Raw genomic sequence first — 20,468 nt, 5'->3', positions numbered from 1 at the left:
GCATCTTACTGTCATCGCAAAAAGCCCCTACTAGCCGCGCTGCTGACTTGGTTCAGGAGTACAAAAGGAGTACGGGTCCCGTACGTAGTGTATGCATTCTTGATTTGTCACAAGACCCATAGAATTTGCATGTGCAGGACCAAAAGTCTCCACAGGCAGTTTGCGACCTTCTACGGCACTGAACGCACGCAAGTGTCATGCAAGTCTCAAGCACGGTTTTGCCAAATTTTTTACCATAGACTGCCCGTAGCAACACATACAGTGGTGCTTGAAAGTTTGTGAACCCTTTAGAATTTTCTATATTTCTGCATAAATATGATCTAAAACATCATCAGATTTTCACACAAGTCCTAAAAGTAGATAAAGAGAACCCAGTTAAACAATTGAGACAAAAATATTATACTTGGTCATTTATTTATTGAGGAAAATGATCCAATATTACATATCTGTGAATGGCAAAAGTATGTGAACCTCTAGGATTAGCAGTTAATTTGAAGGTGAAATTAGAGTCAGGTGTTTTCAATCAATGGGACGACAATCAGGTGTGAGTGGACACGCTGTTTTATTTAAAGAACAGGGATCTATCAAAGTGTGATCTTCATAACACATGTTTGTGGAAGTGTATCATGACATGAACAAAGGAGATTTCTGAGGACCTCAGAAAAAGTGTTGTTGATGCTCATCAGGCTGGAAAAGGTTACAAAACCATCTCTAAAGAGTTTGGACTCCACCAATCCACAGTCAGACAGATTGTGTACAATTGGAGGAAATTCAAGACCATTGTTACCCTCCCCAGGAGTGGTCGACCAACAAAGATCACTCCAAGAGCAAGGCGTGTAATAGTCGACAAGGTCACAAAGGACCCCAGGGTAACTTCTAAGCAACTGAAGGCCTCTCTCACATTGGCTAATGTTAATGTTCATGAGTCCACCATCAGGAGACCACTGAACAACAATGGTGTGCATGGCAGGGTTGCAAGGAGAAAGCCACTGCTCTCCAAAAAGAACATTGCTGCTCGTCTGCAGTTTGCTAAAGATCACGTGGACAAGCCAGAAGGCTAATGGAAAAATGTTTTGTGGACAGATGAGACCAAAATAGAACTTTTTGGTTTAAATGAGAAGTGTTATGTTTGGAGAAAGGAAAACACTGCATTCCAGCATAAGAACCTTATCCCATCTGTGAAACATGGTGGTGGTAGTATCATGGTTTGGGCCTGTTTTGCTGCATCTGGGCCAGGACGGCTTGCCATCATTGATGGAACAATGAATTCTCAATTATACCAGTGAATTCTAAAGGAAAATGTCAGGACATCTGTCCATGAACTGAATCTCAAGAGAAGGTGGGTCATGCAGCAAGACAACAACTCTAAGCACACAAGTCATTCTACCAAAGAATGGTTAAAGAAGAATAAAGTTAATGTTTTGGAATGGCCAAGTCAAAGTCCTGACCTTAATCCAATCGAAATGTTGTGGAAGGACCTGATGAGAGCAGCTCATGTGAGAAAACCCACCAACATCCCAGAGTTGAAGCTGTTCTGTACGGAGGAACGGGCTAAAATTCCTCCAAGCCGGTGTGCAGGACTGATCAACAGTTACCGCAAATGTTTAGTTGCAGTTATTGCTGCACAAGGGGGTCACACCAGATACTGAAAGCAAAGGTTCACATACTTTTGCCACTCACAGATATGTAATATTGGATCATTTTCCTCAATAAATAAATGACCAAGTATAATATTTTTGTCTCATTTGTTTAACTGGGTTCTCTTTATCTACTTTTAGGACTTGTGTGAAAACCTGATGATGTTTTAGGTCATATTTATGCAGAAATATAGAAAATTCTAAAGGGTTCACAAACTTTGAAGCACCACTGTACCACAGGTTGTGAGTGAGGCTTAACAGTCATACAATACATATGTGCACATAATTAAATGTTGTCAGGCCATTGCAACTGGTTAAAACATTCACCTGTGTTGTCATGCCACACCCGGATTTTGGAGAGTTCTCCAAGACTGAGTATGTCCGTAAAGCGAAACATATCAGTCAAGCTTTGCTCAAACTTGTTGGTGTTCTCACTTTCTTTTAGAGCAAGCGTTCCTGTGTCTCCGTTCTCACCAAAAATAATCATCCATATATTGGCATCTGTCCCCGCACCTAAAACATAACCAATCACACAATTTCAGCTTCTGTTCCCACCCTTAAAACATAAACAGTAACAGTTTAGCACAAGTCATTTATGTATGAATGCAATGAGTGTAGCATTCATAGCCTTGAGTGTAGCTGTGGCTTGTCTGTAGTTATGTGCAGCATCACCTTTATCCTTTTGTATGTAACGCTGATGTTTGTGCATTGTAGGGGTTTGTAGAGTTGTGTACCTGCGAGGTCACTGGTTTTGACTGAGATACTATATGTTGTGAGTTGCACCACTTCTTCATCATCAATGATTGCAGGCATCTCACACACAAGTGTGCGTTTGGGTCCATAGGTGTGGGACAGCCAGTCCTCATACACAAACAATGCCACCTCATCAGTCTCAAGGTTATGTAGGACAATCTACACAGACAAACACACACCCTGGATCAGTAAAAACAATTCTTGACATTTTCATGTATGTTCATGGACATATTGACAGGCAAGTCACAAATTAAAGGTAAAAACAGAATAACAGTCTCTTAGTAAAGTGCTGAGATCACAAGCCATCAGAACAGCTTCTTGGCATCATTTGTACAAGTCTTTGGAACTGTGAAATGCTCCTTAAAGCTTAAGAGAGATCTCAGATTTCCTTTAATTTGTCACACATCTGTATTTTCATTCAGAGATTATCTGTAATGAAGATTGTAGTACATAGACACACCTTATCAAGGAACCAGTCAGGTCTGCTTCCAGAGCCATCAATGCGAACTCGCATTTTCCGGAGTGGAGCGATGTCCTCGATCTCTAAATTAAATGTGTCAGTCTGACATCTTTCAAACCTGGGACCACACACCCACACACAAACGATAAATACCCTCCTCTTTGTTTGTTTGGTTTTTTTTGTGTGTGTGCATGAGTATATTTGCATTTTCCTTTTAGTGTGTGTGTGTGTGTGTGTGTGTGTGTGTGTGTGTGTGCATATACCTGTCATCTAATTTAGGCAGTGGGATCTCCTCGGACATGCCATACACTCCAAACAGTGTGAGGTAGATCTGCGTGTCTGTGCCAGCATGCTGGACATCGCCTGTTACCACGGTTACCTCATAGATAACCTAGATAAGACAGGAGGCTTTATTCTTTAACTAGGATGAGGTAGAGAAGTTCATGAATAATTAATGAGAATGTCATAACATCACCATATATTCAGAATGTGTGGCTGCAAGCATTAGCAATGTAGCTTGTATCACTTTCACTTTGCAAGTGATATTGATGTTCCTTCTTTTAACCTATAAATAATCTATAAAAACAGAATACGTTTGTTGAATAAATTTTTTTTCCAGTGTCAAAAGGATTTAGTTCTACTAAAGTCTGTATAATCAGAGGCCATCTTGGCAACTCACCTAGGCAGTTATTTTCAAGATCAACAGATCAACAAAATCACTTTTCATACATACATACAAAATACTTATTAAGCTCCATCCATTATTTATGTACCCGTTATGTATCTTTCTGCTAAACACAAATAATGCCTGTTAGGTTTATATAAGTATTATTCTTGACCAAGAAGGCAGTAATTTATTTGTGACAAAATTAAGGATTAATTTAAAATGACCTTCTGTCTCGGCTGGACATTGTTTGGGAACATTTTGTTTATTTTGATATGAAATGTGTATTGTTGATCAGAGATGTGTCTAGATGGCAACAGGGTCTGCGATGATATCACACACACTCACAATGGCCTTTGATATCACACACACCCGCAGCTGCATAGCTAATGGGAATAAAAATTAAACTTAAAGCCATGATTTAAGTTAGTTTTATAGCTAGGATTGTGATTTAAGAGTGTTAGAGTTAACCAGTTTCTTTAATGTTGAATCTGAAGTTGAAATGATTAAATGTTAGATGTAAGGCTGCATTAAGTGATTCATGTTAGTTTTATAATTTATAGATTTGTATTAGCCTTATTGCTGAACAAAGTATTAAGATCCTTTATTAGTATTTTTGGACTATTGCATATACTATGGCAGTGATTTAGATTTAATTATTAGGTCTAAGATGCATTTTAGTGATTAATGTTAGTTTTATAGTTTTAAGTTAGTTTTATAATTACAGAATATAATTTAGGATTGTTAAGACTTTATGATTCTAATGTTTTTAGTTTAAATTTAGCATTAATTTCTGATGTATTTTTCTCTGACTTTGTAGACTAGACATATTAGCTGTGTTTAAAATTCCATCACCATCTATGTTCTATCTGACCTGAAGGGGTGTACATAAGCAATGACCTTTAAAATCTGTCTGTACCTTGCTATCATGCCATATGATCAGAAATATGTTATTATGTTATGATTGATTCAAGATTTATACACACACACTGATGGAGATTATTTGACCTGCTCCAGATCATTCTACACACATTCCTATGCCACATTCCTACGACACACACACATAACACACACACATAGAGCCAAGGTCTCTAGTGATTCACACACAGACACACGCCCACACTCTGCCTTCAGAGAGATAAACAAAATGTATAAAAAAAGTGTCTATGAGCTCTCCATCTTTGACGATGGAACTGTGAATAAACCGGCTGTGAAACCATATCTCTGGTTTTCCTGGTCTGTTTCTTTCGCGGGGTCTTCGTCCTGGATCCGTGGGGCACGAAGGCATCGGGGTCTCGAGAAATAAGGACCGTTCAGACTGGGTGAACCTAACAATGCCTGCGAAACTGCCTGTCAGTTTCATGTGCAACAACCAGAAAAACTTTTTTCTTATATTCAACCAACTGGTATTAAGAAAATAAAATGTAGTGTCCATCGGTGCTCCAAAGTCATTAAATAGTCTTTTCAAAGTACTTTTTATAAAAATAGCAACACTGCTACCTCACGATTAAAAGTTATTAGCTTGTTAACTAACTACATATTCTACAACCCCAATTCCAAAAAAGTTGGGACGCTGTGTAAAATGTAAATAAAAACAGAATGCAATGATTTGCAAATCTCATAAACCCACATATTTTTCACAATAGAACACAGACAACATATCAAATGTTAAAACTTAGAAAATGTACCATTTTAAGAAAAAAATAAGGTAATTTTGAATTTGATGGCAGCAACACATCTCAAAGTTGGGACAGGGCCGTGTTTACCACTGTGTAGCATCACCTCTATTTTTAACAACAGTCCATAAACTTCTGGGAACTGAGGAGACCAGCTGCTGTAGTTTTAGGAGAGGAATGTTGTCCCATTCTTGCCTGATATAGGATTCTAGCTGCTCAATAGTCCTGGGTCTTCGTTGTTGTATTTTTTGTTTCATGATGCGCCAAATGTTTTCAATTGGTGAAAAGTCTGGACTGTAGGCAGGCCAGTTAAGCACCTGTACTCTTCTACTATGAAGCCATGCTGTTGTAATAAATGCAGTATGTGGTTTAGCATTGTCTTGCTGAAATATGCTTGGCCTTCCCAGAAAAAGACATCATCTGGATGGGAGCATACGTTGCTCTAAAACCTGTATATACCTTTCAGCATTGATGGTGTCTTTCCAGTTGTGCAAGCTACCCATGCCATAGACACTAATGCACCCCCATACCATCAGAGATGCAGGCTTTTGAACTGATCGCTGATGTTGGTAACTTGCCAGCGCCCCCTATAACGATCCCACAATTCCTTGTGCGCTCCACCCGGATGTGACGTAAAGTGGAACTGCTTTAACTGTATCGAGAGCGCCTCGATTCGTCCTCTCGTGTTCTGACTACTGGAGTGGTCGGACGGACTGTTGGCACACTCACCTACAGTGTTGAGACTAACCGCTATTGTCTGAGAACAGCCTGTTCAAATTAGTTTCGGCCGAACTTTTGAACGACCCGCCAAGTTTCAGCGATATAGTGGTTTTGATTCTAAACCTTTGCAAAGTTTAACTACAGTTAAGTAGTTTTCCACGCTAAGAGGCATTTGCGGACAGCTTCGCTCCTCTCAGCCTTTTCTCGTCGACGCATCACCGGAGGTTTCTCCCGAAGCACCGTGGGCCAGCTAGGCCTCCATCTCCCTGCTTCGTTAGCCGCGGTTGGACGCAACTCGTCGCTAACCTCCTCTCCTCGGACCGCGACCCTCAGCGCGGACATCGGAGAACGAACTTCCATCGCATTGAGTAGGCACTTGGGCAAATTTTAATTTGTAGCTTATTCAGATGGTTGTTAGGGTCATGTTTAAGCTTTGAGCTGTTTAGCATACCCGCTCAGACACGGAAGGTGTTTGTTTGTTTTTTATTGTTTGTTTTGGTTCTGTTTTTTTCTTTGAACTTGTTAGACAGGGTATCTTGCATGATATCTTTCCTTAACTCCATTGCTAGCTTCCCTATCTGATTAGCAGCGCAGCGACAAGTTTGTTATTTTAAGCTCCGAGGCTAGACCGCTACAAGGCCTAGTCCTCTCCATCCAACACCTATTACACACATATATACACTCTCTCTCTCTCTCTCTCTCTGTGTGCGCATGCGGAGTGAGTGGGCGGAGCCGGAGCGCTGTGAGTGAGTGTGGAGCTGTGGCCGCGAATGAGTGGTCTGTTTAAATCTCTATTTCTTACTTTTTTCTTATTTTCTTTCTTTTTTTTTTCTCCTTGTAACTTTCTGCTGAACTTCTACTTCGTACTTGGGTTAGTCCCTTTCTGGTAATAAACAGGGGTTTTCCCCTAAAGTGACTGCCGTCAGCCTTTGTGCTGGAATCATGGCAGAGGATTTTGATAAACTTACTCGGCGTCATGCTGTTAAAACCGCATTGACAGCCAGTGTTGAGGATTGTAGTTTGGCTGCTGGTGAAGTTGTTGGTTATGAGAATATCGTATCAGCTTCCCGCATGAATAATGCGATTGTTTTGTTCCTAAAATCAATTGAGCTTGCCAATCACCTGACGGAGACGGGTGTGGTGATAGATGGTGTTTTTACATCTGTTGTCCCTCTTTCTAAGCCATCCAAGAAAGTAATTCTCTCAAATGTTCCCCCCTTCATTTCTGATGAAGTTCTAGGACAAACACTGTCGCGCTATGGTAAATTGGTCTCGACAATTAAGAAAATTCCGATTGCGAGCAAATCCCCTTTGTTGAAACATATAGTGTCCTTCAGGCGTTTTGTGTACATGGTTCTTAAGGATAACAAAGATGATTTGGATTTGACAATGAATGTGACTGTGGATAACTTTAATTATGTGTTTTATGCAACAACTAGCGTGATGAAATGCTTTGGTTGTGGACAAACGGGTCATCTCGTACGTGCGTGTCCTGATAAAAAGGAAGACGCTAATAATTCTGGAAACAAAGAAAATTGTAATGTTAATGAAACTAGGGGTGATGTGGCAGAGGGAGCATCGAGCGTGATTAATGTTAACACTAACGTTAGTGCAACTACTGAGGGGGAGGGTACCGCTGGTGCTACTGGGCCTGTGAGCGAAGCCCAGGAACAAAATGTTGCGCATGGGTCTGAAGCGCAAGTAGAAAACCTCAACGATAAAACTACTGATGGGGAGGGTCTTTCCACACCTTTGGGGGAGATCATCACTGATTCTCAGTGTCAGGGAAGCAATGATGATGCCACTATTGCTGAGGAGGCTCCAGAGGAAGATATGGAAACTTCTGTTTTGGAAGAGGGTGATAAGTTTTTTAAAATACCGTCAAAGAAAAGGAAAAAGAAACCAATTCAAAAGAGTGAAAAAGACGAACGGTCTCTTATTGATTTGAGCGATAATGAGAGTGAGAGCGATCTATCTGATTGTAGTATATCCTGCAGTCTGCGACTAAGTGGCTACCGCACTCGCAATTACAGAATGGAGGATATAAAGAAATTCCTTAGGGATACAAAGCATGCTAAGAAGGTCCGGGTTGATGATTATTTTCCTGATATTGAACAATTTATGATGAAAACACGAACATTTATGCGAGAGGGAAGCTTCTCTGATCAAGAGTGCTATCGTCTCAAAAAAATTCTCACAAAACTCAATGTTCTACTTGCTAAAGATGTTTAGTGTTAAACACCCTTTCAACATTTTGGGATGGCTGATTGTATAGGTCTATTTTTATTTTCTCTTTTTTTCTTTTTAATGATGGGTGAGGTTCGTGTGGCGTCTCTAAATGTAAATGGTGCTAGAGAAAGAAGTAAACGAGCCGCTGTTTTTGAAATAATAAGACAGAATAAATTTGATGTCTTTGCGCAAGAAACGCACAGTGACATGTCTAATGTAGCTGATTGGGCTCAGGAGTTTGATGGGCTATCTATTCTTAGTCATGGTACATCTAATAGTGGTGGTGTTGCAGTGTTGTTTTCAAAGTCCTTTATCCCTATTACCTATCAGATTGATGAAATTGCAAAGGGTAGACTTTTAAAAGTCAGAGCCCAGTTTGAGAATCACTTTGTGTTTATCTGCATTTATGCTCCTACAACAGCAACAGATAGAATGCTGTTTTTGAATACCATAGGAAATGTTTTAGGAAATTGTTGTCCTGATGATATTGTTATTCTTGGTGGAGATTTTAATTGCACTGCACAAAGTATTGATAGAAATCATGTAGAGCCACACATGCCCTCTTGTAGACGACTTGTAGAGATTGTGAACTCCAATGACCTCAGTGATATCTGGAGAAACTTTCATGGGGGGCAGAAGCAATATACCTGGGTACACTCACATAACAACTTGTTGTCTTTGGCAAGACTTGATAGATTTTATGGTTTCAGACCAGTAGCGGCTGGCTTTTGTAAAAGTGAGGGAGGAAGGAATGCTTGGTTGAAGGTCACGGGCCCCAATGCGACCGCACCTGCTGGACCGGCTATAGTTACACGCACGGGTTGAGTTGATAATAGTTGAAAAACCTATCATTTTAACGGGGTGTGTACACTTTTTATAGCTGCTGTACACATTACTTTCAGGTGTTCAACACATCTTTCTCTTTCAAAATTCTCTCAAAATCTTCCGTATTTAATGAAGCAAACCTGGCGGCCATGTTTGTAGCTCAGCCCATGGAAGGGTTTTGCAAGCAAAACATTCACCACGTCCTCTGTTTCCATTACTTTATTCGTAGAATATCTATAACATAGTCAATCCACTTCCACCTCGCCGTTCTCACTCTGACTGCCGAAGTGCCCGAGTCACCGGATCTAGAAGTTAAGTTTGATAAGATAACCCCTCCCCCCAGGCAGCTAAGGCCTCTACTTATTGGTTCATTGCGCAACGAGGGCTGCAGCCTATTGGTTGATATTTTGTAGCACTTGTCAGATCTCTTAGCTAGTCCCACCCTCTTAGAGGAGGATTTTCCTCCTCTCTCTCATTGAAGTCTATGTTAACCACGAGCCGCCAGTGCCGGAGACTGTTTGAATCGGAGTGAATGGGAGCCGAAGGGAGGAAGATCCTCCGTGCAGTAATTTCTAATAGCGAGCGATAGGGGGTGCTAATGTAATTTCACCCAGAGAAACGAATATAATGTACATGTCGTATTTGGCAGTAAAATAGTAATATTCAAGGACAGCAATTCATTAAATTGGTCAAGACAATTTCAACTTTTTATTCTTAGAATTTTTAAGGAGGATCTTCCTCCCTCTCCTCACTGGAGAAGCCACCTGTGTTTCAGACACCAGCTTAGTTTATTCAAGAAATGTTCCATAATTCCAATTGGCTTTTCAGACCATAGCTTAGTCTTCTGTTCTTTGTTTTTAGAATCTGTCAAACCAAAAAGTGCCTACTGGCACTTTAACACCAATTTATTGACTGATGGCCATTTTAGAGAAGTCTTCCTCTTTTTTTGGAAGGAATTCAGAACCACAAAATCCTGTTTTAAGTCTTTGCAGCAATTTTGGGATTGTGGCAAGGTACAAATTAAACAATTGTGTCAGGAGTATACAGCCAATGTCACAAGGAGCATAACACTTTCAATGAGAAAGCTGGAGGAGGAAATTATTGTACTTCAAAATCAGGCAGAGCAATCCGGTGATCAGAGGTCTACTGAAATTCTCAAAGCAAAGAAGAAAACATTGGCTGATTTTCTAGGGTTGAGGGCACAGGGAGCTCTGGTCAGGTCCCGCTTTCAGAGTGTGGAGTTGATGGATGTACCATCAAAATTCTTTTTTAACTTGGAAATAAGGAATGGCCAGAGGAAGTTCATTCATGTTTTGAGGTCTGAGGATGGGAATATCTTATCTGATTCTGCGGCAACACGTGGGAGGGCAGTCAATTTTTACAAGGAGCTTTACAAATGTGAGATTCCGCAAGATCAGGCGACTGACAAGGCGTTCCTTTGCGATCTACCTAAGGTATCCAAAGAGGCAAATGCAGCCCTTGGAGGGGTGTTGACCCTAGAGGAGCTGGAGAGAGCCCTCCAGAGCATGGAGAATGGCAAAGCACCTGGTGTGGATGGCCTGCCAGTAGACTTTTATAAGTCCTTTTGGCCAGAATTAGGCACAGATGTGCTTGCTGTTCTGAAAGACAGTATTACCAGGGGGAAGCTGCCACTGAGCTGCCGTAGAGCAGTGCTTACTTTGTTGCCAAAAAAGGGAGACCTGACAGACATAAGATCATGGAGGCCAGTGTCAGTCCTCTGCTCTGAGTACAAAATGCTCTCAAAAGTTTTAGCAAATAGACTGTAGGAGTTTCTCGACCAGGTAGTCCACCCTGACCAGACCTACTGCGTGCCAGGCAGACTGATTCATAACAATATTTCCTTCATTAGGGATGTTTTTCACATTAGTAACATTTGTAGCCTTGATTTTGGTGTGGTCTCAATTGACCAAGAAAAAGCTTTTGATAGGGTGGAGCACAGTTATTTGTGGAATACTTTGTCAGCCTTTGGTTTTAGCCCAAATTTTATCTGTATGATTAAAGCATTATATTGTGACATTGAAAGTATACTCAAGGTTAATGGTGACTTGTGTGCTCCTTTTAAAGTATACAGAGGTGTCCGTCAAGGATGTCCCCTGTCAGGTATGCTGTACAGTCTGGCTATTGAACCACTCCTAGTAAAGTTGAGGAGGGATATTGCTGGGGTGAAAATCCCAAACTGTGAGGAGGTTTTTAAATTGTCAGCCTACGCTGATGATGTGGCAGTCCTTGTTAATGGCCAGAGAGATGTTGACACCCTTTTGAAAATCTGTGATGAGTTTAAAGCTGTTTCTTCAGCAAAAGTGAACTGGTCAAAAAGCTTAGCCTTGCTTGTTGGGAGATGGGTGAATGGTGAACCTTGTCTGCCTGATGGCTTATCCTGGAATAGGGGTGGGTTTAAATACCTTGGAGTTTTCTTAGGTGATGATGTGTACATCCAAAAGAATTTTGAAGGAGTGGTTGAAAAGGTTAAAGGTCATTTAGAAAAATGGAAATTTTTACTTAACATCACTTCCTACAGGGGGCGTGTTCTAATTATTAACAACCTGGTTGCATCCTCTCTCTGGCATCGTCTGGCTTGTGTGGACCCTCCATCAAACCTGCTGGTGAAGATTCAGTCAATACTGGTTGATTTTTTCTGGGACAATCTTCACTGGGTACCACAGAGCGTTTTATACCTGCCCAAGGAGGAGGGTGGACATGGACTCGTTCACCTATAGAGCCGAACCGCTGCTTTTCGTCTGCAGTTTATACAGCGTCTTCTCACAGGATCAGTGAACTCAAGCTGGAAAGCTGCAGCCTGTTGTATTTTACAACGTTTTGAAGGGCTGGGGATGGATAGAACTTTGTTCAGGTTCAGTCCAAAGAGAATGAATCTTAATTTGTTTCCTGTTTTTTATAAGAATCTGTTTAAAGTCTGGTCCCTTTTTACTACACAATGCACACGACCAATAGGGTCATTATTCTGGCTACTTAATGAGCCTCTGATTTATGGCTCTGTTCTTGATGTAAGCCAAGAAATTTCCCTGGTACCTACATCTAAACTTATCAGCTCAGGAGTTACAACCCTTGGGGATTTAGTGGAGTTTGTTGGTCCTGATTTGACTGATAGCTGTACATTAGCCCATCACTTGGGTGTGAGGTCAATTCGGATAATAGATCGGTTACTAGGGAAATGGCGGTCTCTCTTAACTGGAGAGGAAATGCAAATGCTACGGGATTTTTTTTAGGGGGGAAAGGGGTCCTGATTATCAGGACCTTTTTCCCAGGTTTACTTTGCTCCCAGATTTAGCAGGGTGTACAGGTTGTTATTTAGATACGAAGAGTTTGGTTTTTCTTACTGCAGCAGGTAAACAATTGTATAAACTGTGTGTTTTATCTTTCAATAAAAGGTTCCTAGACAAGAGGGTGGATACACCCTGGCGTGAGGTCTTGCAGGTTGATTATAATGTCAAACGACAATGGCGAGCTCTGTACAAGTCACCATTAACCAAAAAAGCTGGGGATTTACAGTGGCGTATTCTACATGGTGCAATAGCTGTGAATGCTTTTGTCTCTGTTTTAGATCCAGGTGTGGATCAAGGGTGCCCTTTTTGTTCCTCAAGGGAAACTGTATTCCATGCTTTTATGCATTGTCAGCGGCTGAGCCCTCTTTTTGCTATTTTGTTTACACTTTTTTTTGAGCTAAATGAAAGTTTCTCTTTGGAGACTTTCATTTTTGGGTTTAAATACGTAAAAAAATATCGTTTTAAATGTCAACTCTTAAACTTCCTGCTTGGGCAAGCGAAGATGGCGATATATGTAACTCGTAAAAGGAAAGTTGAACAGGATTTAAATGTTGATATTTTAGTGGTGTTTTCTACTCTTGTAAGATGTCGTATTTTGATTGATTTTCATTTTTATAAATCTATGAAAAGCCTTGATGTATTTGAGGAAAGATGGTGTTGCAACAATATGTTGTGTGCTGTTGAAAATGATAAGCTGCAGTTTGCACATTTCTTTAAAAAATAGATTTTTTTTTAAATATTTTATTTATTTTTAAACTATTTTTACATGTTGAATACAGTGGAAAATTGATTTTGATGTATTTTTAAGATTGTAATAAAGATCTTTTGAAAATTCAAAAAATTCTCTCTCGCGTTGAGTTCTTTGCCTAGATAGTCTGTTGGAAATTGTTGTTAAGTACAGTGTTTGGATCCAGCTGTAACGTGGTCAGATTCTCCTTAGCAACTTATTGCTAGCTACCTCAGGGTGATACGCTAGCTGGTAGGCTTGTGTTCTCGACTAGGCCTGCAGGCGCCATTTTTCCCGACGCCATTTTGGTACCTCCCTCATTGAGTTACCTGTGATACGACACCTAGGCACTGACCGCCATTTTGTTTAAGCATTGCCAGAGTGGCTAGTCGTTAGCATCTGCCCACAGATACATACACACCTACACACACGCACGCATCGGCTTGCCCTAGCCTCACACACACACACCTACACACACACACACACAAGGGATTTTTTTTCCTATCTCTTTCTCTCTCTCTCTTTCCCTCAAATTTATAGTCCAGGTGTAATTGTTCCATTGTTTTGTCTTATTACCTTTGCCGACATTGAATGTATTTTGAGATTATTATTAGTGAGTAGTAGACAAATAAAAGCTAATAAAATTGAATTGCATTTTACTTGTTATTGTTGTTTATTCACAAGGTCAACTATTTAGAACTCCTTTTTCCTTCAAAATTTAGCTTTTGTATACAACTGGGTTTCCCATCTAATACAGAGCTACCATTAATCTTGAATGTAACCATTCACGGTGAGTATTAGGATTAATAATTTAAGATTTTATGAGACTGATCTTTATTTATAAATTGATTAATTTAATTATCAATTATTACATAATTTATAATTTAATTAATCCCAATTCAACCTACACTGATAACAAGCCAGATGGCCCCTCTCCTCTTTAGTCCGGTGGATGCGGCATCCACAGTTTCCAAAAAAGAATTTCAAATTTCCATTTGTCTGACCACAGAATAGTTTTCCACTTTGCCTCAGTCCATTTTAAATGAGCTTTGGCCCAGAAAAGAGGGCGGCGTTTCTGGATCATGCTTCTTCTCCGTGCTTCCACGGAAGGCGGTCGCATTTCTCTGCCTCTCCCTCCCCTTATCTTTCCTGCTTCTGCTTCTGCTGTCTCATCTGTCTATTGTCTATGCTTTTGAGAGACTCTCTCCGCATTGCTCTCTAAACTAAAAATCATGAAATTGATAAACTGGTCTCTTCACGCAATTGACACTATTTTCTCGATGAGAAGCCTGGGTTCGGGGGAACTAGCCTGTCCTGTTGGGACATTCGCAGCTGGCTATACGATGGAAGCATGGGAGAAGTGGCGGGTCGTGTGCCTGGCGGTTCTTTCTGTGGAGGACATTGAAGACATCTACTTATTCAGAACCATGATTACAGGACTTTTGCTGATTGTATTAGGCACTGCCCTGGTTTATCAAGGAAATCAGAAAACAGTGATGGCTGTCCAAAGCCCCATAAAGCTGCCCGACATGATTGAAGCGGTGGGCAGAGCTGTCGGCACTCAGACTGTGGCTATTCAGAACTTGAACCGCACCGTGGATACCATCTTGGAGAAGCTGTTGGCTTTGCAAAGGGAAATGGATCGAGACCAGAATAGACAAGCAGGGTAGTCGTGAAAAGAATGCATCTACTCGTCCAAGACCAAACAAATTCCAATCTTATCTTTGGCTCCCTCAGCCAGCAATGCCTTGGCCAAGGCCGTTGCTGGGGAAACACCTCCCCCTGAAGATCACTGCAGTCAGACTCTCTCTGTATTCCTCCCCCCACTTCCCACAGTCACCGTTTTCACCCCCAGTGTGACAGGTGGGTAAGCGCCGTCTGGCTGCAGGACCGGACTGCTTGTTTGTGCTGGGTTACCTATACCTCTGCCCCCCCTTACCCCCCTCCCATGTTTGCCCCCTCCCTCACTCCCTTCCCCCTCGAGTCCCGAGTTTTCATGTTGTAAAGTGTACTGTGGTTTTTTTTTTGTGCTTATGTGCTGAGGTGTTTTTTTAATGTTCCCACACTGTACTTCCCACAGAAGCATAGTGTGGGGGTTGTGTTTTTTTTCTCCTCCTCTCCCCTCATGTTATTCTGTATTTTTCATCCCTGTCTTCCTGTCCTGTCTATCCCTGTGTCAATTGTATGTATGTATATGTATGGACGGGTTGACGGCTAATTTCGCTGGTACATGTGACTAGTGACAATAAAGGGTTCATTCATTCATGTTCAGATATGGCTTCTTCTTTGCATGATAGAGCTTGAACCTGCATTTGTGGATGGCACGGCGAACTGTGTTTACAGTCAATGATTTCTGGAAGTGTTCCTGAGCCCATACAGTCATTTCCATTACAGAACCATGCCTGATTTTAATGCAGTGCCTCCTGAGGGCCTGAAGATCATGGGCATCCAATATTGATTTTCAGGCTTGTCCCTCACGCACAGAGATTTCTCCAGGTTCTCAGAAAAATTTTATTATATTATGTACTGTACATGATGAGATATTCAAAGTCTTTGCAATTTTACATTGAGGAACATTATTCTGAAATTTTTCCACAATTTGTACTATAAATGCAATTTTTTGCAGATTGGTGAACTTCTGCCCATCTTTACTTCTGAGAGACTGCCTCTCTAAGATGCTCTTTTTATAACCAATCATGCTAATAACCTGTTGCCAATTAACCAAATTAGTTGAAAAATGTTCCTCCAGCTGTTTCTTTTTAGTACCACTTACTTTTTACAGCTTTTTGTGCCTCGTCCCAACTTTTTTGAGACGTTACTGCCATCAAATTGAAAATGAGCTAATATTCTTCATGAAATCGTAAAATGTCTCAGTTTAAACATTTGATATGTTGTCCATGTTCTATTGTGAAAAAAATATGGGTTTATGAGATTTGCAAATCATTGCATTCAGTTTTTGTTTACATTTTACACAGTGACCCAACTTTTTTTTGGAATTGGGGTTGTAGATTATGTAGTTAGTTAACTAGCTAATAACTTTTCTAGCAACATCACTGCTCTATTTATGTTGATAAGTAACTGAACTAAATAATTACTGTATATGCAATCAACATTTGCATGACAGTGTCAAGTTTCAATGTTGATCATTATACATCGAATACAAGTTGTTTACTGTTAACTATTTTTATGCCTCTGCCACCATAAGGTGCAGGAGGCATTATGTTTTCGGGTTGTCCGTGCGTCCATCTGTCCATGTGTGCGTGCGTGCGTGCGTCTGTCCCGAAACATTGTGAACACGATATCTCAAAGGCTAATGAAAGGAATTTCACCAAACTTTCACCATTTGTGTGCTTTGGGACAAACATGAACTGATTAGATTTTGAGATCAAAAGGTCTAAGGTCAAGGTCACTGTGAGATCAAATGTCTGTCCGAAAACTTTGTGAACACAATATCTCCAAGGCAGACAAAAGGAATCTCACCAAACTTTCACCATTTGTGCGCTTTGGGACAAACATGAACCGATTAGATTTTGAGATCAAAAGGTCTAAGGTCAAGGTCACTGTGAGATCAAATGTCTGTCCGAAAACTTTGTGAACACAATATCTCCAAGGCAGACAAAAGGAATCTCACCAAACTTTCACCATTTGTGCGCTTTGGGACAAACATGAACCGATTAGATTTTGAGATCAAAAGGTCTAAGGTCAAGGTCACTGTGAGATCAAATGTCTGTCCGAAAACTTTGTGAACACAATATCTCCAAGGCAGACAAAAGGAATCTCACCAAACTTTCACCATTTGTGCGCTTTGGGACAAACATGAACTGATTAGATTTTGAGATCAAAAGGTCTAAGGTCACGTCATTGTGAGGTCAAATGTCTGTCTGAAAACCTTGTGAACACAATATCTCCAAGGCAAATGAAAGGAATTTCACCAAACTTTCACCATTTATGCATTTGGGGACAAAGATAAACTGATTAGATTTTGAGATCAAAAGGTCTAAGGTCAAGGTCACTGTGAAGTCAAATGTCTGTCCGGAAACCTTGTGAACACAATATCTCCAAGGCTGATACAAGTAATTTCACCAGGTCAAGATTACTGTGAGGCCAAATGTCCATCCCCAAATCACAACTTAATAAGGCGTGTAGTCTACCGGGCAGAGGCATCCCCATCGACGCCGTTGGCATCGAGTTCTATCTAGTTATTATACTGAAATTATATATTTCCAGATCAGCAGGTTTTTGGCTCTGTAACAAAAATAGTTAAACATTTAATATTTAATCAGTGATGGTAGTGTTGATAGTGGCAGTTGAGCCGTCTTTGAATATAATGGGGCAGGCAGTACTTCAGTAGTTAGCCAGCTGAAATATTTTTAGGAAGTAATAAGTAAGTAAACAAGCAAGCAAGCAAGCAGTTCATTAACTAGTTTCAAGTAGTTTAAAAAATATAACATACCCCATATATACCATTTTTTAATATAAACCAGGCTTGTAGTACTCGAGTCCAGGACTCAGGCTAGAGTCCGACTCGTGCCCTAATTTTAAGGACTCATGACTCGACTTGGACTTGAGCACTGATGACTTGGACTCAGACTCGTGCATTAACTGCATTCGGACTCATAAATTGGAGACAAGGACTCTGATTTTTTCTTTATTTTTTTGTAACATGCCATAATAATTTGGCATAAGATATTTATATCTACATTAATTTTTGTACTAATTTCGTGCAAGAGTGTCACAACTGCATGCTTTGGCACGTGCATCAGATAGACTCTCGGGTGCGCGCCGGACAGCGCGCACACCAAACAGACTCTCTCGTGCACAGTAAACGACTTGCACCTGCACAGGATTAAGGCGCAATCAGCGCACCTATATAAAAACTATGAAAACACACTTACTTTGCGAGGTATTGAGTTGTGTTGCTGACACATTACCGAGCCTTATTTCCTTGTTTGTTCTCGGACTTGACTTGGATCAATAGTGGACTTGACTCAATTTTTTTTTTAATGGCTTGGACCTGACTCAGACTTGAACACTGGGGACTCAAGACTGGACTCAGACTCGAGGTTTAGTGACTGATCCTGGATTTCCCATTTCTTGTCTTTGATTCTGCCAAGTCTACGATAGCCTGTTTATACCTCGCTCGACCTACTGCCTGTTTCACTGTTTTACATTTTTGCCTGCCATTCTTTATTATTTACCTGTCTTCACTTCACTTCACTTAAACACACCTTCTGCACTTACATCCATCTCCCAATCATCTCTGACAGAATACTTCACACTCCCTGACAAAGAGAATGTATGTTCATTCACCTGTTCATACATCATGTTCAGGAATAAACTAATGTTAATGGCACTGAAACAGCCACCATCAAATGGTGCAGTTGGAGTCTTGTTCTCGGACTTGACTTGGATCAATAGTGGACTTGACTCAATTTTTTTTTTAATGGCTTGGACCTGACTCAGACTTGAACACTGGGGACTCAAGACTGGACTCAGACTCGAGGTTTAGTGACTCGACTACAACACTGATATAAACCACTAATGATTGAATATTTAACTGCAAATTAGATGCATAAGCCATAACAGCAGGAATGCATAGCCAAGACTACAGAAGATGCTGTGTGACACTGATGCCCCCCAAGTTAATACATTTAACACTGAGAAGTAACAACTGATTACTGTTTAATGAGTATTATTACCTCCACCAACTTCGTTGGAGGAGGTTATGTTTTTGCCTCCGTTTGTTTGTTTGTCTTTCTGTTCCAAATGTAACTCAAAAAGTAGTGAACATTACATTACATTATGCAGATGCTCTTATCCAGAGCACCATACAATAGGACCCTGACACACCCCACTCAGGGAGCAATTGCGGCTTAGGTGTCTTGCTCAAGGGCACTTCATCCATTCCTGCTGGTCCAGGGAATCATGCCATCAACCTTTTGGTCCCAAAGCTACTTCTCAAACCTCTAGACCATAGCTGTCCCCAAATTTTGATGAAATTTTGACGAAAGGCAGGCCATGGGCCAACGAAGAATTGATTAGATTTTGATGCAAATCCGGATATGTATGTGGATCCAGTATTTTTTTTTGTCTGTTCCCCAATGTAACTCAAAAAGTAGTGAACAGATTTTGATGAAATTTGGTGTACAACTTTAGTATTATCCTAGGTTCAAGTGATTTGATTTTGATGTTGATAATATGTGGTTTGGCAGAGGTATGCACTCTACCGAGTGCCCTTCTAGTTTTCGCTTGGGTTTTGTGCTTGCTTTGAACACAATACAGTCACACACTTTAGGGAAAGACTTAAACAGCACAGAGGGGAAAGAAACAGTGGAAGAGGAAAGGCAAAGAAAAAAGGGAGAATGGGGATAAAGAAATGGAGCATGTTCAAAACCAAACTCTCTCCAGCACATGTTACATCAACAGCAGCTCCATCTACTTTATACGTACTCAACCAACCCCTCAACCCAACCCTTTGCTGCAAAAAAGGGATGCGAAGAGAAGCACAATACTGCCACCTGATGTCAAATGCAGCAAAATACCATACAAACTCAAATTCAGACACCAGTCCAAGCCAAGAGACAGATTTAGATGATGAAATTTGCTATGAGCTATCTATAGATGTGCCTGTAAAAGAAGTATTATGAAAGGTAGTGTCTCCTATTGCTCCTACTGGACCACCAATGAAAATGAGGCCTGTTAAAATGAGTAAAAGACACAAAGATCTACTACATTATCAACCACCTACCATTCATTTGTCACCAGTAACTGATTTATCCTGGTCAAGGTCATGATTGTTTAAATGAACAATTTGTATATTTTGAGAAATAGGTCCAACTAAACACATCTGAAAATATCATGGGCAGGCAAAAACAATAATGAATACCACAGCATGTTTGAGATTTTGCCTGGGATTTTTACTCATGCACTGAAATTGCCAAGCTACTGAATGGCATGCGAAAGACTTGAAAAAGATCCCAAGGAAAAAGTTACAACTGAATTCACATCCAGTTGGACATTTTCAAACAACTGACGCAAACTTATGGTCATGCTCCTTCCCAAGTGCAGGACGAACAGACTCAAAAACTCCTTTGTCCCTCATGCCATCAGACTGTACAACTCCTCTCTGGGGGGAGGAAGGGTAACAGGAGGACAGAGGATGGGAAGGAGCAGTAGCCTAGCCTAACAATAAGCAATACCAGACAATGTGCAATATAATGTGCAATATAAAGTGCAATATCTTTCCTGCTCCCCCCCCCCACACACACACACACTTACCCTAACCCCACTTCTCTCCCCTTCCCCCTCCCCTCTTCCCCATATCTTATTCTTTTATATTTGTATATGTAAATACTTAATTTATTTTAATTTATCTAGAAGTTTTTCTCTATTTCTTTTCTCTGTTTATCTGTAACGATGCTGCTGGAATCTTAATTTCCCTGAGGGAACCCTCCCAAAGGGATCAATAAAGT

At 40.6% G+C, this 20,468-nt stretch overlaps 1 protein-coding gene across 1 annotated transcript in view; it reads right to left on the bottom strand.

The window, feature by feature from the left end:
- Window positions 1-20,468, bottom strand: part of LOC132894886 (lipoxygenase homology domain-containing protein 1-like) — a 157,856-nt gene that overhangs the window by 24,748 nt on the left and 112,640 nt on the right. Inside the window, exons 38-41 of the mRNA XM_060935019.1 lie at window positions 3,114-3,241; window positions 2,851-2,968; window positions 2,372-2,549; window positions 1,965-2,150 (exon numbers count right to left, since the gene is read on the bottom strand). Coding sequence (XP_060791002.1) covers window positions 1,965-2,150; window positions 2,372-2,549; window positions 2,851-2,968; window positions 3,114-3,241 — 610 coding nt within the window. The remainder of the gene's footprint in view (window positions 1-1,964; window positions 2,151-2,371; window positions 2,550-2,850; window positions 2,969-3,113; window positions 3,242-20,468) is intronic.

This window comes from Neoarius graeffei, chromosome 12, assembly GCF_027579695.1.
Source record: "Neoarius graeffei isolate fNeoGra1 chromosome 12, fNeoGra1.pri, whole genome shotgun sequence".
Taxonomy (NCBI): Eukaryota; Metazoa; Chordata; class Actinopteri; order Siluriformes; family Ariidae; genus Neoarius; species Neoarius graeffei.
The sequence above is the reverse complement of the archived record's forward strand: the minus strand, read 5'-3'. Positions and strand labels throughout refer to the sequence as shown.